At 48.6% G+C, this 27704-nt stretch overlaps 2 protein-coding genes across 6 annotated transcripts in view; one reads left to right on the forward strand and one right to left on the reverse strand.

The window, feature by feature from the left end:
- Positions 1-2680: 2680 nt before the first annotated feature.
- Positions 2681-20277, forward strand: LOC116496205 (acyl-CoA dehydrogenase family member 11-like). Its single transcript, XM_032199117.1, has 14 exons — positions 2681-2999; positions 6433-6665; positions 7303-7402; positions 8415-8532; positions 9392-9534; positions 9637-9786; positions 10325-10419; positions 10685-10784; positions 12164-12304; positions 13016-13108; positions 13512-13619; positions 18755-18926; positions 19174-19240; positions 19513-20277. Exons 1-14 carry the CDS (start codon positions 2700-2702, stop codon positions 19634-19636), a joined length of 1944 nt encoding a protein of 647 aa, XP_032055008.1. The 5' UTR covers positions 2681-2699; the 3' UTR covers positions 19637-20277.
- A 6648-nt stretch (positions 20278-26925) lies between these two features.
- The window catches only part of MTMR3 (myotubularin related protein 3), a 76936-nt gene continuing 76157 nt past the window's right edge, over positions 26926-27704 (reverse strand). For all 5 annotated transcript variants that reach the window (XM_032198798.1, XM_032198799.1, XM_032198795.1 and 2 more), the window contains one exon: positions 26926-27343. In XM_032198798.1, the coding sequence (XP_032054689.1) occupies positions 27172-27343 (172 nt within the window). In that variant the 3' untranslated portion in view covers positions 26926-27171. The remainder of the gene's footprint in view (positions 27344-27704) is intronic.

Consider the following 27704-nt stretch of genomic DNA (forward strand, 5'->3'; position numbering starts at 1 on the left):
ACGAAGAGGTCCCCAGCGGAACGCTTCCTTGTCCACAGCCAGTCAGTATTTCTATTAACGATTAAAATAATAACATAAACATAGTGGATTGATTTAAATCGTGAACTAACACAGTGAGCAGAGGACTTTTATTGCAGCTGACTGAATCTTGTTCTGTGTTTTACCTTTTCAGCTCTTTTCCATGGAAGCCTCATTTCCATTTGCTGGCAGTCATTAGGACGTTGATTAGAACCTGTCACAGCTTTTGTGCTAAATTTAGCACTTCATTTAGTAATGAAGGCGGATTACTGCTATAAAAGCATATTTCAACAAATACACACCTGCGAAATTTTTAGTATTTACACGTTAAATATTTTAGGATTTTTTTTAAATCATGTTTGACTAAGCACTCCTCAAACAGGACTGGAATGCAATTAAAACAGACAAAGGCATTACTCCAACGTCAGGTTATTAGCTAAATAAAGCTGATTTAAGCGAGCCAGAGAGATAAGGAAGCATGTTTTCTACAACACGGTACATTCACAATCGATTTATACACAAAGGAAACATCATCTTGACTGCCTGTATCTGATCTGATTGCTTGGGTACGTGGTGCCCCTGAGGGCACCACAACCACGATCGCAACCCGGCCAAACCTGACTTTTTTTTTTTTTTTTTTCCCCGGAATATGTGAGGAAAAAAGGCTTCCAGAGCCCCAGCACTCTGCGGGCCGGGGAGCTGAGGAGAGGGAATAGACCTAGACCAGAACCAGGCGCTGAGATGCCGGGCCACGGCCGCCATGGCGCGGAGCCATCTTGAGGCACGGCGGCCCCCTCGCTGCACCGGGCCGGGCCGAGCTGGGCCAGTACCTGCACGGCTCAGCCCCGCTCCTTCAGCCCGGGGGCTGCGGGCTCCGCCTGCCGGCCCGGCCCGGCTCGGCTCGGCTCGGCTCCGGGCGGTGCCGCGGGGCCCCCGGGCCTGCGCGGCGCTGGGGGCGGGCGGAGGGCGGGGGCTCGGCGGCGCCGTGCCGGGCCCGGCTGAGGGGAGAAGCGGGGCTGGGTCCGAAGCGGGCTCGTGGAGGGTCCCGGCGGGGCAGGGGGGCTGCATGGCCTCGGTGTGAGGGATTGGGAGTGTGGAGGAGGCTGCCAGGGTAGCGGGGCTGATGGCAAAGGTGCCTGCTGGCAGCCTGTGGGCAGCTTTTCTCTTAGTAGGAATGTTGGAAAAGAGCTCTGAGATCATATAATCCAACCATCCACCTACCAACAATACCACCCACCAAACCATCTCACTAAGCACCACGTCCAACCTTTCCTTGAACACCCCCAGGGACGGTGACTCCACCACCTCCCTGGGCAACCCATTCCAATGTCTAACTAACTTCCTTCCCCCAGGGCCCACTGAGTGATTTAATGCCACATCCCGACACTGCAAGGTGCCCTTCGGTAGCATGACTGAGGGAAGAAATAGCAGCACAGTCATTGCAGGGCATTAGGTTTGGCCCAAGCACGACTGGAGGCCAGCACGAGGTGCTCATGGTGCTGTCCAAGCAGGTGTTGCCAGCAGCCGTGCCTTCCCCACTGAAGCAGAAGCAGCATTTCTTTACCTCCCCGTTGCACAAACCATTTTCTGCATAGTGGGACTGTTAAATGTATGCAAACCCCTGCTGAAGTGAGGGTCAGGACTTGTTCATGCTGCAGCATGAACAGGAGCCACGCCACAGGTGGTGTTGACAACCTGATGCAGTCGCAGTGCCAGCATCAAGACATCGACGAGGTCCCACCAAACAAGCAGCACCTGAATTTTTGAACTTTGACATCCATGTGGCTTTGTGGGACTGGAAAAAGGTGAAAGGTGACTGGTTTTGCTTCACTAACACTCTCTCCAGCTGGTCTAAATTCATGCTGGGGTTGGGACATGTCACTGGGTTACACCCCATGCTCTAGTCTCCAACATTTATGCTTGTAACAGCACTTTGCTATCATGCAGGTTTAAAATGATGGTACTGCTTTTATTATCACCGTATCAGTCAAAATCAGGTGCATGTTTTATATTACTCAAAGACAAAGACATTCTTAGAACACTCAGGGACTTCCCCAGCGAAAGGGAAACATTTAATATCATCCTGACTCAAATTTATGACTTCAGAGACTTCATAAGAAGCCGATTCTTTTTGGAGCTAGTGTCACAACCCAGGACTCCAGATGAGGAAGATGAATTTCCCTTTTTAACCAACACCTCATTTACAGAATAACCTGCCTAAACCTTTTCTTCCCGTTTCCAGGCATTCTGTCACACTTCAGAAAAGGAAATGTAATTTTTCTTTCTGATCTCTACCAGATTACAATTTCCAAATTCATAATCCCAAGCAATTCAGTGGGGATGCTGGTGGGAGCAGCCTCGCATAGGTCCCCTGACTCTTAAAATATCAAAAACTGGGGCTGGTGACGATGATTTCCCTAGCTGGTAGGGGGGGCTGCAGTGTTTTCTGAGTACCTGTGTTTTTCCAGGCTGCTTTCTGATCCCTTTCCAAAGACCTTTTCCCTAGTTCAGTCAACAACAGCTGCTAAACAGCTCCTCCCCGAGGGAGGAGAAAAGACCTAACTGATTTACAAGAATAACTTAACGACGTTAAAACAAAACAGGACTGGTGCTAGTGGCAGCCTGGGAAGGGTCTGAAGGTGACAGCTGTCGGAGCGACACGCTGAAGGTTTTGCACAAGCATGTTTGCCCATCGCTTGCCTTTGTGGAGGTCCAGCGCTACCTGCAAGCCGTGGCAGTTGGGTCTCTCTCTGCGTCACGGCTGGGAGAGGTGCCAAGCCTGGAGCTGTAGAGGAGTCAACACAACAGCAGAGCAGGGGCAACAGGTCAGCATGCAGCAGAACCAAGTATTAGAAGATCTGGAAATGCCTGTTGCGAGAAGAGAAACCGAGAACCTCTTCCAAGAGCGGCCCGAGACTGGGAACCAGTATCTGGAAGATGCTTTGCTTCGAAGTTACCTGAAGGCACACCTTCCTCCCAAGGTCTGATGTGCATGTTTGTGTTTCTGTGTGTGTACACACGACAGTTCTGGCTAGGTGACTGCTTAAGACTATGAATTGAACATTTCTTGGAGCCCTTTTGTGCCTTCAGTGTGTTTAACTGAGGGGAATTTACCAGCATTCTATAAAACTTGTTTTATGTGAATCAGTGCAGGGGTGAAAAATACTCCTGGGACATAAACAGAAATAGAAAGGGCCTAGTAGACTCCTGTGACTGGCTTGGGTGTTGCACGGAGTGTTGTTAGATTGTCAGGGTGTGCATTTGTTAGCCGGTCACCCAGCATTAAAAAAAAGAATAAAAAAAATCAGTGAAAGGGAAAAGCTGAGGTGCTTCCAAATTCTGCTGTGCTCTTCCACTTCTCTCTCACTAGAGGAAGAGGGTTTTTTTGAGGAACTTCCTTGCCAAAAGAATTCAGCTGTTGTCAGCTGAATGCAGAAGAGGATGGAAAGGCCCCTGGGGGTTTGCTTGTTCTCAGCAACAGTCACTGGCTTTTCTGAGTTGATTTTCAGAGTGACAGCTCTGTGCAGAGCTGCAGGGGTACAGAGCAAGACCCCAAGCTGTGGGTCTCTGTTCTGTGAGCTTCGGGCCTGCAGGAAGCTGGGGGCTTGTTGCATCGGCTCTTCTCTGCCCTCACCCCCAGGACTGCAACTGCTTCTCACTCGTCAAGGACCAGATCTCACGGAGCTGAGCGTGGCCTCTCGCTGTGAGTTGTTCCAGCAGAAGCAGGACCTGTATAGCCACTGTGTGAGTAACGGAGGCAGATCCTGGCTGTCAGTGATGCTCCTGGTCTCCAGGTCTGTGAGGCCTTGCAGTCCTGGGGTGGTAAGAGTGTGATGGCAGCGCTGGGAGAATGATTTTGTCAAGGCCATTGTGGGAGACAGGAATGAGGCCTCCCTACGCACCACTGTGGCCTTCTTGCTAAAAGAGAAGGTGAGGGAAAGGACAATACCTTTGGGCAACCACGAAGATCTTGCTCCTAATCTGCACCTTTGCAAGAAGCACGATTCAGATCTTCTGAAGAATGGAAAAGGTCAGAGCTGCTCTCCACTCGTTCCCCAAAGAGACGCAGTGGCTGCAAAATCTACCAGAAAATCATCAGAATCAACCTTACGTTTCTACGCGTGGTCCCAGCGGGGCAGTGTTGCCTCACTGCTAAAAAGCAGAGCCCAGTCTCTGCTCTCTGCCCGAAGCAGCACCAGCTTGTCTGCAGCCCGAGGGGCTGCTCTCCATACGAACACCCTCCTGTCCAGGGGAGCAGCAGCAGCTGCAGCTCTGTGGTGTTGCGCTGAAGCAGACACCACAGTGGAATTGATTCCCGTTGTACTATTCACCTGTGTTCAGCAGTGAACACAAAAATTTCCCTGGAACGGAGCAAAGGGTTTGTTTGAAGGTGGTTTCTGGAAAACACAGAAGGAAGCATCCACTACTTTTTCTGAGCATAGTGGTGGAGATATCTATCGGTCTTTGATCCCTCTGTAAATAAGTCCTGTAATATAAAGCATCGTATGTTTGCACTCGTAGTGTGTTTTCACTATATCCATCCCTGGCACATCAAAGCAGTGGTTAGGGTGAGTGAGACCACCAGCAGATGCTGCAAGTTAGTGGCATCAGCCTTGAACCTCACAGTTTGCAGCTGCCTCCCCAGTATCCTGTTGTGTGGTTTTGGAGTGCCCCGGCTGCGGTGTGTTACATGCAGCAGTCACAAATGCAGGAACTCTGATTTTGTTCTCTGACCTTGGAAATAAACACATTCGCTTAGTGATTTATAAGTGTGGTCAGGGCAAGAGCTCGCAACTAGGCACTGGTTTTTTTTTGTTTGTTTTGTTTTTGTTTTTGTTTAGAAAATGTGGGTATGGAGGTAAAGAGACTGTTGTAGTGAGCTCACTGTAGCGTGTTGACTAAGAGACCTGTTTGGAAAACTACTACTCTTCTGCCCACAAAAAAAATGCCAGCTAAAGAGTTCAAAGGTTCCTGTGCTTCAGGGATTAGTGAAATCCGTGTACCTTGGATACTTAGGTTGTGCTTGTAAAACAGCTTTCAAGTTGTTGCTACGATGTGATAAGCCTTGGAGGCATATACCCACCCCAGCCGAACCTAGAGCAGGAGTGCCGCGTAAGCTCTACCAGTTTGACAGGGCTCATGCAGGCTTTTGGCTCATGTGGTTTCTGAGGCTGAGTATTTCAGCGTTCACCTGAAAGAATACTGCCTGGTCTGAGGATGGAGACTTCCAGAGCACCGACTGGACAGCGTGTGCTGGATCCTCATTACACACATTGAAAGGCAGAGCGATGAAAGAATCAATCATATGGGAAGGTGTTTAATGAAAAGTCAATGCAGAGGGGAAGCAGGGTTTGTATTTCATCAGAAGTACATTAATGTGTTTTATAATTGCACCATTTGGGCAGAGCAGCTATGGCATTCACCTTTGCAACCGCTGTATTGAGGAGGAAATGAGCATCTTGCGTGGTTTCAGAGAACAGCAAAAAATATTCCTCTATTCAAAGTTAATCTTGATCAGGTGCTCCTGTGACACCCCATAACAGTCTTGGACGTACTTTTGCTAACCAGAGTCCAACAGTGCTAGGGGCTGGGTCTCCTTGGCCTGGTTTTAATCAGCTGTAAGTCAGGCTATTTACATCTAGGCAAGTTCATTGAGTTTCGGCCACAGAAAGTGAAGAGGAGCAAGCACCTGCAGGAGATCTTTGTCACCTTAAAATAAGGATCTAAGGCTTGGAACAAATCACTTCTCTGCAGGTGCTGGTTTCTCTCCATTAACTACAGACAGACTACTCTATCCAAGTCAGCCAAGCCTGGCTGAAACGAGGGCAGATGAATCCTTACCTAGGGATGTGAAAGAAGCTGGCTAGAGAGTGACAATTTGAATCTAGACACACCCTGTGTATGAGGCTGAAGCTCAGAGGATTGAGCTATCCCTCCTTTTCTGACCTGGTAAGGAGTTAACTACTGAGCCCCACAGAAGTTTTCCTGTACAGATGAAGGCTTCCTGTTTTTGGCACCTTTTCCCCTAGCACTCTCATCCAGCAGTAAATCACAGAGTGATTTACTGAGGTTGGAAGGGACCTCTGGAGATCAGCTCATCCAGTCCCCTTGTTCATAAGCATCTGTGTGATTCTCAGCCCTGATACAAAAGCTCTTCTGTCTTGTGTAAAATCCAGAGATGCTGCCAGACGTAACTTGAAAAAATGATTTTGAGAAAAAAATGTGACAGCTGAGCACAGCTGTGCCAGCAGAAGCTAAGAGACAAGCTGTCCTGCTGCATTACCGAGTACAATGAGCCAAGTGGCAAGAGATCATTAGCACCCAGAACAATATGGCCAGTCTTTTGACTTTCTGATTAGGACCGAGGCTCCTTTCCTTCCAGGCGAGTTCCTAAAGGCTCTTGTTGCTTCACAGGTACTGGAGGAGGTGAGTCAGGACCTGGAGAGGTTTGGAAACCGTCTGCTCACCGAGGTCAAACCTCTGGGATGGGAATGCGAGTTGAATCCCCCGGTGTTTCGGCAGTACGACGCCTGGGGACAGCGGGTGGATCACATCATCACCTGCTCGGCCTGGAAGAGGATGAAAGAGATTTCAGCAGAAGAGGGGCTGGTTGCTGAGGCCTATGAGAGAAGATATTCCAACTGGAGGTAACTGGGGGAGAATGGGAGCAACTTGGTGCCTTGCTGGTTATTCTTAGCAGAGCGTGTTCAGCATCTGGTGGGACTGAACTTCTTGTTGTATAATGGGTAACAGATGATGCACGGACAAAAGCACACCGACTGCTGTACTGAACAGCAGTGTGTGTCCACTGTAATGTTCCACATCAGCAATGATAAGCTGTAACTAATGGCCTACAGTTGATCATAATATTCTTTGATGCCACTTTCCTGATTTTGGGGCCTGGCACTTCCCTGCGCTGCTCCAGCTTTACATGCAGTAGTTGTAACACAGCCAAGGGTCTGGAATTGTACTTGCAATTTAATTGTATTCTGGTCTCTGGAGATAGACCCAGATTTCTTATTTTTAAAAAGTACCCTTAATGTGCACCAGATGGCAAGCGATGCTTTCCATCCAGCCCCACACTGGCAGTCCCTCGGGGACTGAGAAACTTCTGCTCCACTTCTGTTTTCCTCTCTGAAACAGTTCCTGCCCTCCTAGAAATGAGCAGGCTGATGCTAACCCATCTGGGCTGTATTTTTCCCCCTCTCTTGCTAGTCGAGATGTTTTATCCTCCTGCTGCTGAACTGCCACAAAACCTGTCTGTTTTCGCTCTTTCTTTCCTAGCCGTGTGCACCAGGCTGTCAAACTGTACTTGTTCTCAACCACCTCTGGAGGTTTCAACTGTCCGCTGGCCATGACTGATGGAGCAGCCAAAGTCATTGAGGTACGGGCTCAGCTGGTCTCTGAGGACACAGCCCACGTCCTGGCAGCGCTGGCTAGAGGCAGGAGCACTGGCCGAGGATCTAGGAGAGCTGATCTGCCATCTGCCTCTGGACACGGCCCTTCCTCGCTCTGTGACTCAGCTCTGTCTCCCACTGCCTGGCTTTCTCCTTTCTCTGCAAAGTCTGTGCACCCAGACTGACTTTTAGATTTACATACAACACGGTGCACAGCGAGCCCTTTACTGCACACAAAACCTGTAACACTGCAGGCAATTGGAAAGGTGTCTTATTGTTCCATAATTTTTTTTTTTTTTTTTTTTTTTTTGTGTGTGTGTGTGTGTGTGTGTGTGTGTGTGTGTGTGCTACAAGGCACAAAGACCTTGCTTTCCTGTCCCCTCTGTGAAGCTGCTGTTAAACATATTGGGCCAGATCCATACCTGGTGTAAATTAACCAACCTTGCAAGGCTTCCCCATCTGCAGACTTGGCTCTGCATTTTACTGACCCTTTGCACTGTGTAACTGGCCATGTAGGGTGCAGAGAAAAGCTAGGCCTCGTGTAGCTAGCTCTGGGCATTCCAATTCAATAAAAAGAAAAAACCACAAGGCAATTTACCTTTTCCTGCAGCTCTTTGGGTGCTGGTGACATCCAGTGTACACGACTGAATGCCTGTCCCCTGGCACTGCGCTGTTTTGAAATCTGTGGGTCCAGCTGCAGAAGCTGAGGGGCAGGAGGGCTGCTCAGCATTGCCCTTTGTAACACGAGCCTGCACCTTCTGCCCGCACAGTGTTCCAGCGGCCTCTTAGGAGCCAGGAGGTTTCACAGACTGTTGGCAGGACCCTCAGATACACTGCAGCACAGTGCAGGATGTTTGGTGTCCTGCTCTCCTGCTTGTGTACCATCCATTCTGAGCCTTGCAGGGATACTTGTAGGACACAACAGTGTTAATTAAGGCAACTCTAATTTCATCTGCTTTGGTGTGACCTTCTTCATTTCTTTTCTCTCTCCCAAAACAGTCACTAGGTACGCCTGCATCCCTGAAAAGTGCTTTTGACCATCTGACATCCCGTGACCCCAAGAAGTTCTGGACCTCTGGCCAGTGGATGACCGAGCGCAGGGGGGGCTCTGACGTGGGTACGTGTACTGAGGTGGGAAGCAACTGCAGCAGCAGCTGGCTTGTTAGTGAGAACTGAGAAAGTGAAGGGTGTAGGGAGCTTTCAGAGCCAGGTGGCTGGTTTATGAATCTTCAGCAGAAGTCATCTCAATCATCTGCACAGCTCTTTACCAACAAAAGGCCCAGCTTCTGTCCACTGATGTACACAGCACATGGCATGCAGGTAATCAGAGATTTGATCCTTGCTCAGATAACACACTGACATCTAGCTCTGTCATCTAAACCTTGGGCAAGGCAATCAGGTCCATCCCAGCTGGGACTGAGGAAGCATTCCTGATCTTCAGCTTTGGTCCTTGGCAAATGATAGGAACAGCATGATGGGCTAGGAAACCTCAGAACTCCATTGCAGAGACGGAAGTGTGGAAAGGGAGTCACCTGCATGGGGTGAAACTGCAGCTGGTTTCCTGGTGGCAGAAGTGAAAGAGTCAGCTGTGGAGGGAAAGCTACAGAGATGAGCATCATTGAAGGATTCATGATTCCTTAGCACCCTTTGTTGTTCTTGGCTATGGTAGCTCCTAAAGAAATTGAGGTTTTGGATTGCAAACCACAGTGCACTCTGCTTACAAAATGCTGCCCTTGCCATTTTAGCCTGGAACAATTGCTGGAAAGGCTTGCAGCTAAACAGGGCATATTTCCTTTCTAGTACTAAACTCTGGCTGCATTTCTTATCCACTGTCAGTGAAAGAGATTAGCAGCTAATCCATATTTCATCCGGATAGCACGAGGTGACTTATAAAGAGCTGCTGCTTAAACTGAAAATCAGCATCGATTGATACAGAAGCTCCCATAAAGCCACGATCTTCTGTTCCTTTCTTGCAGCTAATGGCACGGAAACAGTGGCCAGAAAGCAGCCAGATGGCACGTATCGTCTGTATGGTTTTAAATGGTTTACATCAGCTGCTGATTCTGATGTGACATTAACCCTGGCCAGGATAGCCGATGCTGAAGGACATGTAAAACAGGTCTGTTGTGTGGTGGAATGTGCTGAAGGAGCAGGGGAACTTTTTACTTTCCTTTTTTCATTGTGACACAGTCCTCTTTGTGTGTCTTTTTAATGGCCCCAGGGTTCCAGTGGCCTGTCGCTGTTCTTCCTGAAGGTTCGAGATGAAGACAAGAAGCTGAACAATATCCGAGTGCAAAGGCTGAAAGACAAGTTGGGCACGCGGCAGATGGCAACAGCAGAGCTGTGGCTGGATGGAGCTGAAGCAGAGCTGGTGTGTAGGGCACCATTTCCATCTCCTTTTGGGGCTGGGCAGGCATGGCATGGCATGGCAGACTGCTCATGGGGGTGTACAGCTGAAGAATTTCCTCTCATCCGTGTCTGTAACTGGCTGCCCGTTCCACAGAACCCTTCCCCAACAGGGCCCTGTATGGAGCAGAGCTCAGGAAAAATCCTGGGGGAGAAGGGGAAAAAAGTAATTCTGAGCTGGTCATTTCCCTAATCCAGTTGCTTTAGCCCAGCTGAGGGGCAGATCTGTGTGGCATGCAGGTGGGAACAAGCAGGCAGTGACCAGAACTGATCATGCTGATAGTCTCCGAAGGCACCTCTCCAATCATGCCACAGACTTGGTTAAAACGAGGCAGCTGTATTTTAACACGAGCAGATCTTTCTGGTGCTGGAGAACAGAGAGAGGTGACGTGGATGTCCTGTAGCTGTCTGCCTACTGACACAAGTGTCACTAGGATAGACGTGCTTCAGCTTTGAGGCTGTGCCACAGGCTTACATTGACTTTTGTTCCTCTGTGGTTTCAGATCTCTGCAGAAGGTCGTGGAGTGGCCTCCATCTCCAACATGCTGAACATATCTCGGATCCACAATGTCATTGGTGCTGTAGCTTCCATGAGAAGGTGAAGGCAGCCTGGACCCCGCTCCCAGAGCTGGAGGAGCAGCACATCAGGATAAGGGGAGATTGCAGTGCTTAGCATCGCAGTCGCTTGTCACGTCATGCTTTTATGGCACAGGGCTGGGAGCCAGCGGTGCTAGGTCACCTCTGGGTGACCTAGGCTGGTGTGCTGCAGCCCAGCAGGGTTCACCCAGTGGGGATGGCCGTAAGGGGAGGCTTAGAAGGAAGGTTGCTGGTCTAACTCCTTTCTCTGGCTGCGTTCTCTCTAGGATGATCAGTCTGAGCAGGGAGTATGCCCTTAAGCGGGTTGTCTTCGGGAAGCTCCTCAAAGACCATCCCCTGCACATGCAGACGATGGCCCGGATGGAGGTAAGGCTTCCAGGAGCTGAGCTGATTCTGCTGGGCAGGAAAGAGGGCAGGGATCCTCAGCTGCTTATGGGCACATTTAGGTTATCCTAAATTAGAATTACCTGGGAGCTATTCTGACAGGAGTGCTAAAGTTCGTGCATGCATCCACTATGTCATGGCCTCTAAATTTAGTCGTTTGCACCAGACCACAAGCATGACACCACAATCTCCTGAACTGCAGTTATCAGACTGTTTTCCAAGACTGGTGCACGCTCATCCAACTCTCCTGGTAGCTCTTGCAGCAGGAGATCGGCTATTCTCAGTGGGCTTGATGAATTCCTGGGGGGAGGTCCATGAACTTTCAGTTCTGGGACAAATTTGTCTCCATGGTATACCTGCACAGTGCTCAGCACAAGACACTGAGCTTGAATACAGCATCTAGATGTAAATACCATCTAAAGAAATAATGGTTAGACAATAAAGAGAGAGCAGTATGAATTGGCACTCTGACTCTGGGCTTTGAGAGGAATTTCACAGCCTTAGCTCTCTGCAGAATGTCTCAGCTTTGCCTCAACACTGAGCCACAGCAGCCCACTAAACCCAGAGGACATGGGTGGCTTCCTCCCACTACCAAAACTTCAAAAAGAAGGCACACAGTTCTCCTCCTCTCATCCATCCAGGCACTATTTCTTCTTTTAACTGGTGTAACACAAATTCTTATCCTTGGGCTACATTAGGTTCATGCAAATATTTAAACCAGCATTTAAAAGTCCGCTTTCAGGGTGGGGGAAGAGGGAAAGTGGTTTCACCCCAACAAGCATCAAGCATAACTTAAAGCTCCAGCATCTCGTAGCCTGTGGCAGTCCATGGCCAGAACTCTACCTCTGAAAGAAAGACAAGAGCTGATGTAGTCCCAGAGCACATCATTACACACAGAGGCTACAAAGCTCATAGCTCAGTGCCGTCCAAATTGCAACTTGTCAGGGAAGCAAGAAATCTGTCAAAGACCTTGCGGATCTGGTGCTCGGGGGCTGACCATCAGATGTGCAGCCTCATGTCCTTTATCCCTGAAAAGAATGGATTTATGATCTGGATACCTGAGAGGAGCTTTGATAAGGCTCCCATTAGGCTTAATTAAATGCCATCGTCCCTTTTCTCATAGTGGATTGCACTGTACAAGGGAGGCAGCTCCAGATTGTTTCTAATATTTTATGCCTTATGCCTTGCTGATCTGTGGTCTTCGTCTCTGAAGCTGTGGTTTTGTACAGGGGGGGTTGCATTTTGCTCAGGCCCAAGCGCTGTGCATCCCTTCCAGATAGTCTCATGGCACCTCAGCAAATCAGGCTGGAATCACAGTTCGAGACCCATGCCAATGAAGCTCCCCGCTTCTCCACATGCAGGTGCAGACACGAGGGGCTTTTCTTCTGCTCATGGAGATCGCTCGGCTGCTTGGACTTGCAGAAACCAACATGGCAAGTGAGCAAGACCAGCTTCTCTTGAGACTGCTTGTACCCGTCGCCAAGCTATACACTGGGAAGCAGGTATGGAGCAACCAGCTTGATTAGCCCGGAGTGGGGCTGGTGGCACATCAGTAGCCATGGAGCTGGAAAGAGGCAGAATTAACACAGCCAACGAGGAGGGCAGCAATGGCATGGGGTACAGGCAGCAACATCTATCTGCAGGGCCTGCAGCTTGATAGCTACCCTGCAATTACTGCTGTATGCTGAGGCTGGACTTTGTAAGTGGGGGACTCATCCCTCAGCTCCCAGGAAGGACTCAGCATGCCAGCTGCCTGGCAAGCAAGCCACAATCAGTCAGCTGGTGACAGCAGATAGAGCAAACACTCTGTGAAGCACACCACTGAGGAATGCTGCTGAGGCTTTTCATACCTAGAGAGGACTGCAGTGAGACTCTCCCTGGATCTTCTCCCTGGGTCTGACTGCTCCTGCAAGTCCTCACTCTGAGCTGCTCACTCTTCACTCCCCAGGTCTGTGCCTCCCTTCATGTAATGAGCAACCTGGTCTAGTGAGAGGTGCTCCTGCCCATGGCAGGGGGATGGAATTGGGTAATCTTTAAGGTCGCTTCAACCCAAACCATTCTGTGATTCTATGAATGAGCAACCTGCTTCAGCAAGGCAGTGGGATCCAGTCAGTCCCCTCCCAGCAGGACCTGCTGTGTGATACAGGAGGTTTCCAGCCACTCCTTCCCTTTGTGCAGTGTGTATTATATTATATCAACTCTGCATTTTGCAGGCTTCTGCCACTGTTATTGAGGCAATGGAGTGTTTTGGAGGACAAGGTTACATGGAGGACACAGGCTTGCCGGTCATAGTTCGTGATACTCTGGTAAGAAAGCAGCAGAAAAAACTGGTTGTGTATCACCTAGTCCCCTGCATAGTGCTTCGTGGTTTCCTCCTAAAGGCACGCTCAAAGAAAAACACACTCCTCCCCAGACTCACTGCAGGTGTTGCAGTTCTTTCTAGCTGCCTGAGCCCCATCACCACCAGGGAGGGGACATGATCCGTCCCTGGTGCTGGGGATCGTTTCCTAGTTCAGTAATGTAGCCAGGCCCCTCGCTCTCATCAGCACTGCTTCTTCCCACTTGTGGAGAGGCAAGAAATCTTTGGAGATTTCCCTGACAATCCTTTATGTGCTGCCCCAGCTCTTCATTGGCTCATGTTCCCCCTGATTTACTGCAGTTGCTCCAAAAGGCTCCTTCTTGCTCTTACACAGTCTCTTCTGCCACCAGGTGCTGTCTATATGGGAGGGAACAACAAATATCCTGTCACTTGATGTCCTGAGATCCCTCACCAAGAGCCGAGGACAGGTGATAGCTGTGTTCTTCTCCACAGTGCAGGTGAGCCCTTGTCAAAAGCACCAGTAAGCCTGATTTGTCTGAGTCTTATTTGGTGTCAGTGCTCTTGGCTGAGACTGGTGGAGAATGTGACCAAATTCAAAGCTTTAGACAAGCGTTCAGAAGGTGTTTTACAATTCTGCTCTTTAAATAGCACTTACAAAAGCAGAATGCAGGCAGTGTTTGTTTTGGGATCCTTGTGTGCTGGGAAAAAAAAGGCAGGTAATTTTATTTCTATAGTAAAGAGTTTTGCATTGTCAGTGTTCTTCATGACAGGTACCAATGTAAATGTATTTTTACTGTGATAGAATCAAAATAATGTAGTGTTGTGTTTTTTTGTTTGTTTTTTAAACTGCAAAAACACCACAAGACTACTGAATATTAAACTTTCACTAGGCCTACCTACTGCAGCATGACTTTCTATTCTTATTCCCACTGAAAAGATGGAAAGAGCCAAAGGAATTCCTTTGCTGCCTCTTCAGATTTGCAGCTCTCTGCCTTTACCTACAGGCTGCTCTTTTAAAGGTTCCCAGACAACAGGCAGTCATGGAGAGTTCAAAGAAGCTCAGAATTTCCTGAAGGTAAACGAACATCATCTGGCTTGTTACATCCCATAAGGGGACACAGGAATGAGGCTGGAAGGCATGATCACCATATCAGAGGGTATTCCTTCAGGGATTAGATTTTTAATGGAGACAGAGCAATTCAGAACTGTGTGAGCCCAGATACAGTGAGGGAATCATGAGCTGCTGGATTTCACTCCATGTAGCCTTCACTTTCTCATACTCTCCCCATGAGAAGTGAGAGGTCTGGGCCACTTCACTCCCTTCAGCATTGACAATTTGCTCTTTGAAGGTGATGGCACAAGCAGAGAGAGAGCAGAGATGATACCTAAATAGTGGCCTTGCCACTGCTCAAACACAATTGTGCTGAAAGCCCAGACTTCAGTCTCCTTTCTTTCCCTGGGAAGTGAACATAGGAACAGGTACACGAAGGAAAACATAACATATATATTGGATATTTTCATTATATATATAGAGTGATTTTATTTTTTTTTTAATAAGTAGATTTTACAAAACAAATAAAAAACTCTTACTGTGGTCTCTGGTGTATCCAGCAGATTATCCTATCCTATCCTATCCTATCCTATCCTATCCTATCCTATCCTATCCTATCCTATCCTATCCATCCATCAGGTCCTTCAAAAACACACTAACAAGAGCCTGACCCCTTCTGACCAGTGGCTGCAGTTGGCAACTTGTGTTACATTTCACACCCACAGTTTAGCTGTATTCTGCACAGCCCACCTCTCTGACCTCCAGAGATGTCCTCTTACCATCCTCTCGTGCAACTTCCGTTAAAGGAAAAATACCTCAAGCAATTTGACTACCAAACATGAAAGCCAAATCTGCTCATAAGCAGGACTAATGAGCGTACCCACTAATTAAAAAGCCAACTGGTCCAGCTGTTGGTAAAAAGCAGCTAAATCTGACACTGAGGGTAATGGAGTAGAGAAGGAAAGGAGGGGGTGGTAGGCTCTAAAAATAACTTGGAAAGAAGCCGGCTTCCTCAGGCTTATGCTTCTACTAATTTAAACCAATTCCCCACAAAGGTGCCATACTGCAGTCCTACGAGCACCTTCCTGGTGCAGCTAAGAGGGTCCTTAACTGGATAACCAGAGAAGCACTAAAGAACTCAGCAACATGATTCAGAGCAAGTAATTGCACAGCAGTAACACCAAGTATTGAGATTTATTAATTAGCAAGCTCATCATTGCTCTGGTGCTCCAACAAATCACGCTAAGAGACTGTGTGGTGGAGGAGTGAGCACTGACTAAGGTTCCTCAAATGCCATTAATGCCACTGCATTTTCTGTTCATGTCACCCTTGGGTTGCCTCCATATCCACGGAGTGTGGGAACAGAGTGACTGGAAGTGGCTGGGGCTCAGAGAGCTGTGACCTGGTTCTGGATGTAGCAGATCATATGTGGCAAACGTAACCTGGGCACGTCAGAAACCTTCAGCAGCCAGGCACTGGAGGTGCCAGCTGGGAGGTATTTCTGCATGGTGCCTCTGTAGCACCAGGCAGGACCATGCTGAGCTTCTACACCAGAATCAGGATGTCGTTCTCAGGTGATAAACAACCTCATTTTGAGCTCCAGGTGTCCAAATTCTTTTGGTCTCTGGGAGTCGGCTTGTTTTGAAACATCCTTCCCATGCCCATCTAGTGAGGAAATCATTTAGCCCTTCATAAAGGGATTTTTACTGTTCCAATCCATTTTCTTTTTATTGATGCACACAAAACTTAGTACAATTCACTTTATGTTTGTCCCCTCAAGGTTCTCAGTTTGCAGAATTTGTGCCCAGTGACGGAGGCTTCTTTGGAGAAAGTGGCATTAGTAATTAGTGCAGCATAGTTCTTTGTTCTCTGAAGGAATCCAGTGTTATAATTACCTATAGGAAAAGGGAAGAACAGAGACCTTTTTCATTTTTGCACAGTGTAATTATGAGAATCTGAATTTTTAGGGTAAGCTTGTTACAAACCACCCTGTCCAGAGGTCTGCAAAGTCTCAGGGAGTTTCAGGTGGATACTGCACGGGGGGAGTCATTTTATGTTATAATAAGATTTTATTAGCTGGAATTTTGAGCCAGAGCATTGCCTGTACTCTAGAATCCTATTACAGCTTGAAAAGTGATGCTAAAATAGCACTGGGGAATTCTTTGATTATTGCATTTTAATAATTTTAGATTAAATTTGGTCACATCACAGTTCCTTCTGAATTGCCAGTCCTGCGGGCATCTTGCAGAGCTCAGAATTAACTGCCTGCTGCATCAGCAATGACTGCGTGGGGCTGAAACTATCTGTAAATCGGACATGCAATCCGAGTCACGTGGTAGTGTTTTTAGGTCCTTTTCAGACCATAACCACAATTTTAGCACAGCAGGAAATAAATGTAGGTTATTAAAGCGAGACTACATTATTTGCTCAAAACAATAACATGAGACTTGTGCTTCTAGCCCCGTTTTGGATGTTCTCCCTGTTGCTGTGTTTTTAAGTATTGGTGATTATTCTTCAAGTAAAAACTGCTCTGACGATCTTGCTTGGTAGTGAGAGCAAAGAAACGAGTGGCAGCTTAAACATCCCTCAGTGATAACCTGAAGGAACCAGACATACTGGCACTCTGAAGCTCTTTCTCTCTGCTGACTGCAGTCAGGAAAGAACCACACAAGGGGCACGCGGGGGCTGCGTGCCCGTGCCTCCCCTCAGCTATGCCCTACAGGTGCTGGAGCAGATCAACCCTCAGGAAAGCAAACCAGAATTTGCTTCTGCCTCAGACATCATCCCTGAAGCAGCTCTCTATGTAGTCTCTCACTCCCCAAGGCAGTGGAGGATGTGCAAAAACCCAGCTCAGTCTTTCAGAAGATTCAGAGCTTTTGGTTAGGAGAAAAAAAAGAGCGATCTGAAAAAAAAAGAAGTGTAAATTATTGGAGAGCAAAGACAATGCAATTATTATTATTATTATTTTCTTCTAAGGTTGAAACGATGCTTTATATTCCTGGTCTACACTGCCAGGTCTTTAAGCCTTACAAACCAAGGCCGTGTAGGATGTAGCTGTTTGTACACCCCAGCACGCGGCGGCTGGTGGAGGCACGTATGTGGTTGCTGTGCTTTGCCTGTGTGATGCTGGCTTCCACCCAAGCTGCTGGGAATCTGTTTATGCCTTTGGGGTCTTTGATCCTTGCTGGCAACAAGCTCCGAGCTGCTTTTAAAACATCTTATTAGCATTCTGTGGGTTTGGAGGGTTCTTTGGACTTTATCTTGGCACCAGACCCAACCGCTTTACTGATGATGTTTTCGTATTCGTCCAGCATATGCTGTGAGTATTTGTGTGCCGCTTTGCCTGGAGCACAGAATAGCAACCATTGAGGATTGTGTTTTCCTTGTATAGTCAGAAAATACAGGGCAATGGCTGGGTAGAAGCTGTCACACACAGCCGTGTTACAGAAAGCAAAGCTGGGTTCAGCTCGTGTGGGCAGAGTCCTACGGTGCAAATAAGCTGTATGAGCAAGGGGAGCTGCACATTCACTTCAGCACTAAAAAATCAGAAATCGGTTCTGTGCTGCAGCTCCTGACAGGCTTTAGCTCATAAACAGCCTCCAAAAGAGATGAACAAAAAGCACCCCCTACCACCTGCTCCTTAAATACGCACGCAGCCCTGCTCCAGGTAAACCTTCAGCCTTCCTGCAGCGAGATCTGAGCATTGTGGAGGTGCCAGCGCAGCACAGCCAAAGCCAGCGCTGCCCGCAGGTGGGTGCCTGCCCCACCAAACACTCGTGGCCCTGAGAGATGCAGGGGCCAGAGGTTTGTGGGTGCGAGCTGGCTGCTTTCCAGCCTGCGTGGCTTCAGCGAGATTGAGTTTTCACCCAAGGCTGGCAGCCCCACGCACAAGGCACGCTCTTTTTTGGGCTCATGAGGGCTGAGCACTGCTATATGGGAATCACAGGTTTAGGACTAGCCTCTGCAGGACACATCCAGGCAGCCACGGGCATGCTGTGTTGTGAAAGAAGGACTATTTTAGATTCTCTCGGCAGACACTCACTTGTGCTCACAAGGTACATGGGATGCTGGAGAAACAGCAGCTTAGCCCAGCCACCAGAAGGGAGCCAGACTGGTTCCCAGACAGGGAAAAGCTGCTTTTAATCTGAGCTTTCCTATCTGAACACAGCTCTAGCATCTTAGTGGGAGTGAGAATATAAAAAGAGGGGAGTTCACACATAATTAACCTGATAATACCCACCTGATAATAGCCCGCACATTAATAACCTGACACAGGTGTGCAATTAGAGGGAAGTGGGGATGTCAGCTGGTCCCCACGTGCAGCTGGAAGGCCAGCTCAGCTGGGCCTGGCTCACAGGAACTCACCATTTTTGGGGCAAGGCTCTGAGTTTCCTTTTGGCAGCGTCCCCTTTCCTGCTGAGCAGGGCTCTGGCCACTCCACCTATGGCAGCGTGAGCTGCAGCCACCTCAATGTAAGCCTTCTGTTAATATCCTGCTGGGTGTGCTCGGGGTTCCACCAGCTTCATTTCCTTGCAGAAGGTAAATATGCCGTAATTTTTCCTGTGATTGTTTTCTTTGCAGAAAAAAATTGAGCTGGCTTCGAGCACTGCAGAACTGGAACCCGCGGTGAAGCAAATGCAGGCTGCCATCAGCCGTCTCACCCAGTTCATCCAAGGAGCTGGTTCGAAGGATGCAGTGACCATGGAGTTGGCTGCAAGAGACTTCTCTTACTCCCTAGCAAGGATCTATGCAGGTAGTGGGAGAGACAGAAATGATGGGTTTCAGACCAGGAAAGGGCCAGGGATCAGTCCTAGAGTGTTGTGGCTTCACACACTCAGAGGTGAAGAGTGGAGTTTTAAAGAAAGCTTGGTCCCTACCTTTCAGATGGAGGCAGCTCAGCCTGACAAGCGCTGTTGAGCAGTAACCACCACCCTCTTTCCACGAGCCTTTTCTGGTTCAGCTGGAGCCCAGGATTACTTACATCTCATGTTTTTCCACAGGAGCTCTTTTAATTGAACACGCATCTCGGCCTGACGCTTCCGCTGCAGATATCTCTGCTGCTCGAAGGTAAGTGAAGAGCTGCCCAATCCCAAACCATTCCAGATCATTTCTTGTGCGATGCAGCAGGTGTTGCTCTGCCGTGGTGAGATCCTAACTCCATCCCCTGGATGGAGACAAACAGCATGCTGCCTGGTTACCAGCAGCATTGCTTTTTTTCCCTGCCATGGGCTATCTCTGTGCTACAGCGATGGGAAGGATCCAAACCGGGCAGACCTCGAGCTGAGAGCAGCACTGTCTGTTTACCAGGGCTCAGGTAACTGCTTGCATTCTCTGTTCAGGTGGTGCAACCAGGAACTGTGCCCTGTGGCCATGGAGTTCAAGAACAGCAGCTACGAGGCTGAGGAATCGCTCATGGACAGCTCCCTGGTGTACGGCAGCCCCCCCAGCACCAGCAGGCTGTGACTTGGCACAGGTAACTGGAAAGTTGTGCCAGCCTTGCCAATGCAAAGGGCAGGATGGCAGTGGTATTCGGGGCAGGCTGAAATGGCCGTGGTGAGCTGCTGGATACAGAAACTCCCATCTTCAGGGTGGCAGCGGCTGGGTCTACACCTGAGTGTTTGGTGCAGGGGTGCAGCTTTGAAATAAACTCCTGTAGTGCCCCCCCTTGCCGCACTTTGGCTGGGTTTGCCAAGTTGTTTTACCACCCGCAAACTGTATTCCTTTGGGAAGGAAGGAAGTTGAAAGCTCTGCTCTGGCACTGAGCACACTCCAACCCCCAGCTGAAACAGCCGCTTGGCTGCGATCCCAAAGCAGACACCTCAGACAGCCACAAATTACAGGTATGGTGAGGATATTCCGCCCCGGGGCCAGACCAAATCCTTCTGAACTAAACCCACAACTGCACCCACTGCTCCAGGCTGAATTCCCCTGCTTTTGCACTGAATTACTTGCTAATGCAGACACAACCAGTGAAATTCAGTTGGAGATGCTGAAATGTTCTGTGTTTTAGACAAATACAGAGTAATCAAATCAAATCATTATCAAATGTGGATAAGGCCTTGAAGCAGCAGCTCTTCAAGTACAAACAGGCATTCTTTTTAAAGACAAGCAACCGAAATCAAAGTGAAAAATATTTAAGCTGATTAAATACAGAAAGACACCATTTTTTCTTGTTCACCACCTTGCTTTCCAATACTGCACATGTTCTTCTACCCCGGCACCTGCCAGCGATGGTGTTTCTGCCAGGGCAGCCTCTGCTGCCCACCTTGGTGGTGCAGAAGTGGCTCTATGCGCAGCAGATGGCATCTCCCATCATACAAACAACTTCAATGAGAAGTTGTTTCCATTTTCCTAATGTCACCTCGCTAAGGCTATTGTTAAGCGAGCTGGTCATTGATTTGTCTAGCTTGTGCTTTGACTTTTTCCTTTTACATTGAACTTTATCCCAAACATGCTTTGCTTTACTTTAAAATAACCTGATGTAGAGGTTTTCTCTTCACGTGTAATGTTGGGCACCTCATCCCTGCTAACTGAGCTCCACTGTCAGCCACGATGGCCAAGAAAGACGTTCTCGCTCTGTTGCATTTCAAACACAGCAATTTGGTGTTTGCAGCTTCATAAGCGGTCAGCATCAACACCAACGCTGCTGTGCAAAACCGCTCTACAAACATCCTGGGGAGGAGATCATCTCAATTACATCACTTAGATTGTATCAACAGTGCACAAGTTGGTACCAAAATTAAAGAAAAAAAAACACTTTTGACCTCTTATTCATTTCCTATGTGTATGTCATAATGATGCTGCAATTTACTGACATAAATTCTGACGTAAGTTTTAGACTGAAATCCAGTACTGCTCCACCAAAGCAAACATCTGGCTGTATCGACTGCATGCTTCTCTTCACACGCAGCACGTCAGTCTGCCTGTGTGGTATTAGCCCAATGACTAAAAGTTTAATCAGAAAGTTGATAATAACATGAGAAACAATAGAGCGAAGACAATGGGAATATGTAGCTGCAAAGTGCCACCAGCAGCCAGGGGATCGAGTGGGAAGAGAGAAGGGAGCTGGTTGCAGAGCACGAGTTACCAACATTTTACAGAGGCCAAAGCCTGGAGATGCAGAGGACCTGAAGCCACCGCCGGGGAGGAGGAGCACGGGCAGAGCAGTGCTGGGGAGCAGAGGGCTGTGGGGGACGGGGAAGGAGCTCCTGGGGGCTCTGTCTGTCCCCACACGGGGCTGAGCACAGCGCTGAGCCACGGGAGCTTCCCTCGAGTCACACAGGTGACAGCCAGGCCAGCACCAAAGGGCTTCTCACTACATCGCTCCTCCGCGTCTGCTTTGTGTGCAGCCAGGTGAATAAATAACACTTGGGCTGGGAAAACCTCAGGTGGATTTCAGGTATTTATTTGAACGCTGGAAGTTACTTTTTCCTAATGCGTGAGCTATAATTTGCCTAAAAATAAACCCCACGAAGTGGGAGCCCTGCAAGTGCGCCAACACAGAAAACACAAGGGACGGTAAAATTGCCACCGTGTAGGAAATGACAAATTTATTAAGATCTAAATATTCACTCTGAGGCTACAGCAGAATAAATGCTGTTACAAACAAATAAGCACTAGGGTCTAACACTTTGTGCTGCTGCTAAACAGCTCTCTGTGCTCATGGGCGTGCCTGTTTTAAAACATTTAATGTTCTTGAAGTTATTAATCAAGACTTCAGATGCCATTTTAATACAAATTCCACCAAAAAAAAATAAATTACAATCAAATGCATCACCTGGTGCCACTGCAAGGTAAAAATCATTTCATAGCAACTATGGGAAATCAGTTTAAAAAACGTTTGTTAAATAGTAAGATAAAACTTTAGCAGCATTTAAAAAATTTTGAAAGTTGAAGAGTACGGCAGTCTTCAATCCCAAAATGCAACAATCTGAGCTCCAATGCCTGTGTTATGAGTGTAAAATGAAGAGACAGGAACCTGTTATCCCTCTGCCCAAAAAATGGCATTTCCTTATGGTGTGGGGTCAGCAAGAGAGATGAAGGTTTGCACAGAGGGGGCTCTGTTTAAAGGCTCCATCTCTGTTTCTGCTGGTGGATTCCCTGCTTAACAAAGAACCGAGTTGAATTGGAATAATAATAAAAATCATTAAAAATATTGCAAACCAGAAACTTCACACGCCCTGGCCTCAGCAGTCCGTCTGGCTGTGAGGGTACAGGGTGGGAGCATCGCCCGTGCGTCCTTCAGAGCAAAACCCAGCAGCAGGAGCAACCGCGGCTCCTCGCAGCTCCTCACCCGTCTGCGGGCGCTGCACGAGCAGGAGCTGCATTTGCTCCCATTCCTTGTTCAGCTCGGAGCCTAAATGGCTGTTTTTGCTTTCTAAGCACAACAGGTAACCCCGTGTAATTCTCTTGCAATTCCCAAGCGCTGCCAAGCCACGGCACCTGGCTGAGGGCAGCTCTGAAGCTGCTGTCAAACCTGATGGGGCCCCTGCGCGTGAGCGAGCCCAGAGCACCGACCTCCCCTCGGCAGCGTCCGAGCCACGTCTCTGCGTCTCCTTCCAGCACAGCCCAGCTCGACGCCGCCTCGTAACCGCCTCTGGACCCCGTTTCCTCACTTCCTTGTGCTGAGTAACTCAGGACCTACTGGAGGGACAGTTACAGAACCACAAAGATCCGGACACCCCGTATCTGCTTCGTGGCATCAGCTCAGCGCTCCTGCAGGCGGCTGTTCCCTTCGCAGCCTCAGCTCCAAACCTCTGCTGGCCTGGACCCCATCCCACCCCAGCAGCCCCTCCTGCTTCTCTACAGCCTCTTCCCCTTCATCCCTGGAGGAAGAGCCTTTGGCTTTTCACCCCCTGTGCTCCACGATGAAGCTGTGCCCAGCCTGCAGCATCGCTGCTGCCCACCCCCTCTTGCTGCTGGGCTCGCTGCCGTCCTGCCTGGGGCCGGGGGGCGTTCAAAGGGATCGTTTTTTCCCTCACCCCCAGCAGATATAAGCTGCTCGCAGGGCCTGTGCAGGAGGAGGTCGTTTTAAGAAAACCACAGCAGGGCAGCCAGCACTGAAGCCGCGCGCTGTGACAGCTGCTCTGCCCTCCCTTTGGGCTGTTTCAGAGCTGGAACAAAAGCAAAGAGGAAAGGATGCTCGTTAGGAAGAATCGATCACTGGAAACGCCGCTTGGGTGCTCCCCTCGCAGAGCTGCCAGGTGATGCTGCTGGCTCTGCTACGGGGAAGGTAAAGGTCCTCTGACTCCCGTGCAGGACTCACGGGGTTTGCTCCACGTTTCTTTAATGGGGACATCTGAGAAGCGCCGTGCCCGGGGCTGTGCAGTGGCACACACGCAGCCTGCAGCCACTGAGCTAGAGGAATGGGTCACTGAAAAAGCACTCAGAGGGAACTCAAGTGTGAAAGGAGCTATATGAAATCAAACGCTGGTGTGTAATTGAAAACCCGCTGTTCCTTTGCATGTTCTGAATAATGCAAAACATTCTCTATACCTTTTTTTTCTTCTACTTCTTGAAGCTGAAAATACTACCACCAGCTGTGCTCACAGCTCTGCCCAGAACCTGCAGTTTTATTTGATTAAATAAATACCTTCAGATTATAAAGCAATTGTGCACAACATCTTGTGACTAGAACAGACCTGCCCCAAAATAGCTCGCAATTGCTCAAGAAGCTCTTCAGCCTTCCTGAGAATTCAGGACAAATCCTCTCCCTTGACTTAAAATATGTAAGAAGCGATGAGGATGAGCTCATGTGATGGAAGTGCCTGCAGCCACGCTGCTGAAACAGCCAAACAGCCCTAGGAGAACAAGAACCTTTGTGCAAGAGACTTTTACAGGACGTGCAGCAGTTGGGTTTTTCACCTTCTGGGAAAAGATGAAGAGATGTTAAACCTGAGTGGGTTTGGTTTGTTCCCCAAGAGCTACAGCTCTGCCAGCCAGCAGGGAAAAGGGAAAAGGGAAAAGGGAAAAGGGAAAAGGGAAAAGGGAAAAGGGAAAAGGGAAAAGGGAAAAGGGAAAAGGGAAAAGGGAAAAGGGAAAAGGGAAAAGGGAAAAGGGAAAAGGGAAAAGGGAAAAGGGAAAAGGGAAAAGGGAAAAGGGAAAAGGGAAAAGGGAAAAGGGAAAAGGGAAAAGGGAAGGTTCCTCTGCCAAATGCCGCTGAAAGCAGGGTGAGCTCCCTGGTGACCTGGGCCACTCCTACATTTGGGCTGGCATCGCTGGATCACGCTCTGAAATGCGATGGTCTGAGAAGGGGAAGAAGAAAAACGAGGAACCAAGGGGCAGAACTCTTACACAGTTCTCCAGTCTCTGAGAAAACCGTGCGGGTTGTACAGGGAGCACCTGACGGTACGTCTGGGTGGTGACCTCTCCCCCCTCCCTGGGACTCCTGGTGCACCAGGAAAACCAAGCTGGGTAAATTTTCTTCTAAGCTTAGGAGCAACAGTTCGTTGTTCCTTGCAAAGAGACAAGGGAAATGAAAGCCAGGGGTGGCTGCTGCAGCCTCCTTTTTCAAAGGCCTTGGTGTTTCTGCTGAACCTCAAATGTATCTCCTATGAAGGACAGGAAAGAAAAATAAAAAACTAGAAAGTGTGTTAGCAAATGCTCCCATGCAAAATTCTAAACTTTATTCACTTTTATTTATATATTTAACAATTCTAAAGTATTTACTTCTCGCTTTGACAAAAATGAAAAATATAGGAGCACTTTACTCTCTTTAGGAGAGAAGGGTTATATATACAGCTATGGAGAGATACTGGTTCCTCCTTTACATACAAAGAAAACTAATATTAATAAAAAAGTGCTTCATCGATCAAAAAAAGACTAAGAGCTGCAAGCATTTATTCACACTGTACATCACAGACCCCAAAAACCCGTATCATAACCTCTTGGCACCTGTCATTATGAACTGCAGAATCTTAGACTTATTTTTGACTGTCTATTTGCACCACAAAAACCACACAATGTTAGTGTGCAGAACTACACCATGTCCCCCAGGTCACACCTCTCAGCGCCCACCTCCGAGGACAAGCCAGAGACGGGAGCTGCGTGTTACCCCGCTCCAGCTCCCTCTGTTTTACACCACACAGCAATGCCTAGAGTCCTCTTCCAGATTTACTGCACTGCTTCAGGAGCAAGTTCTTAGACACAACTCGACCGGAGAGCCCAGCTTTTTCTTTGCTTTTCCCACCCGATGGTTTGCAAACCATTTAGAAACGTGCACCGGGGAGATGCTCTGTTACCAGACCCCCTTCCCGTAAGGACACGGGCGGTTGTGCTAAGCCTCCGAGACATTCATTGTCTTGTGAGTCTTCAGCTCAAACTGCGGCAGCGTTAACCATCCTGGCAAAGGGTGTGGGAAGTTCCAACGCCAAACACAACATACCTTGTCATTTCTTCCCCATCAGATCTAATAAATACTCCCAGATGGTTTTCTCTGTGTGATCCTCACTTTGGACTACGTGATTGTGACATTGCAGGGAAGGGATGCACTCCTCTCCCGAGACTTGTTAGATTTTTATTTTTTATTTTTGACCTTTTATATTTAAAACCCTCAAATACTCCAGCAGGATTTGTGTGTTCTTGAGAATACCACAAGAGAAGTCCTACCTTGGTCTAGGCAATGCGTTGTGAAGCAGGATATTACCGTACGCGTTTCTTCCTTGCCAAACTGCACTAAGCAGGCTCTATCGAAAGGGAAAAGGGGCCGAGTACCTAACGCTCATTTAAAAACATATATTCAAGAGATTCACACTTTAATGAGGTGACTTTAAAAGCGACTCAGATTGGGACAGAAGGAAGAAGGGGAATCCATTATGTGTTTTAGGTCTTTATATAATCCTCAGGCAGGTTTTTTTCCTATCTGGAGTATATTGGATACAGACTGAAAAAGGAGGAGACATCCCAGGAATATGACAAGCACCACTGCACTCCTGGACTGAGCTCAGCGAAAATACCAGCAGATCACAGTTGTTCTTTCATTGTTGTGGATAGTCTCGTTAAAGTGCAGGTCTAACCAACAGCACGACAGACTGTTTGTATGAACCATGACAAGTGCACTGCTCCAGAAGTCGCTTTGCGTTGAGTAAACCAACCTACAGCTGGGACAAGGATAGAAGTCGAAGGTCTTCTACTTTCCCACTGGGTTTAAATAACGAATTGCATTTACAGACCTTCAGACAGAGGCGCCAGTGTAAAACCAATCTCGGCTCGGCAGCCCGGTCAATCCCCTTCTCACCTCTCTCAAACTCGCGTGCACTTTCCATAGCCACCGTTGTCCGGGTGTTTTCCCTCAGAGCCACAGCCAGAGGGCTGGCGGCGATAAAACCTGTTGATTGTGTGTGTGAGCACAGAGCCGCGGAGCGTGGAAATCTGTGACTGATCCCCCCTTCACGCAGTGAGGATAACTAAGCCCACTCTAAGAACAGAGAGGGAGAGTGCTCTCTTGGGAAAGAGATTCCCATTTCTTCTAGCAGCAACGAGTTCCCAAACAGCAGTTTCTTGTTTGGAAGTTAACAGGAGTGATTGAAAGCACTAGCACTGACGCTACAGGTATTCACTTTGCACACTGGCTGGGCTGGTTCCCCTCTTCTCCTTTCCTCCATAAAATCGTCTGTCTGCAACACAGTTCAGCAGTGGGGCAGTTAAATACACGAGGGAAATCTGGTTCCGGTGCCAGCCCCCTTCCCACTTCCACAATCTTCCAGCAAACAAGCAAACATATATATATTATTATATATATATACACACACACAGGCGCGTACACGCACACACATACACACAAATAGGACAGAAAGGAAAGGGGGAATAGCTGGAAAAGGAGATTCCCACAATCCAGCGGTACGTCCTCGAGGTCTGTCCCGCCGAGCAGTGTTCCACGCCCCAGCCTCCAAAGTGCACGGCTCCCTCCTCCTCCTCCCAGCCTCAGCCCACCGAGAATGTGCATGTCCGTGCGGGGAAGAGTCGACGCGGCTGCTTCCCGCTGCTTCTAGGCTGGAACTTTAATTAGACGTGGCAGTGATGGGTTTATCCAGTTCGAGATCAAGGCTGGAACTGCTTGGGTGCAAGCTGCTGTAGCACGATTTGCAGACTCTGCTGGGTTCGAAGAGCTGTTGACTAGGAACTGGCACCTTCTGGTTACAGCAACTGGAGCAGAACACGTTTCCACAATTCCTTGCGTCAGGAACAGAGGAGAAAACGGAAAAGAAAAAATTAGAAGCAGTTTAACGAAGTTACCCGAGTTCTAAAATTACACTGTGTGAGGGGGTCAGCCCCGGAGGCTGCAGTCGGTGCTCCCTAAGTACCAGAACACAAAGACTTCCCTCCCTCCAGAGCTTTAAGGTAGGGACAGCACAAAGGAACACAAAGCAAGCTACAGTAGAGAATTCCAGCTCGTTTACCATCTCTACAGGGACTGCTCTTTTGCACAGTATTGTCCTGCATCGACCTGGAGGGAAGTTACCCCTCCAGGAAGCGGGGCTAAGCTATCTCCCACGGCCTGCAGGACACCTCGGAGCTGCTCAGTGCTGTCACT

The sequence above is a fragment of the Aythya fuligula genome, chromosome 17, assembly GCF_009819795.1.
Source record: "Aythya fuligula isolate bAytFul2 chromosome 17, bAytFul2.pri, whole genome shotgun sequence".
Lineage (NCBI taxonomy): Eukaryota > Metazoa > Chordata > Aves > Anseriformes > Anatidae > Aythya > Aythya fuligula.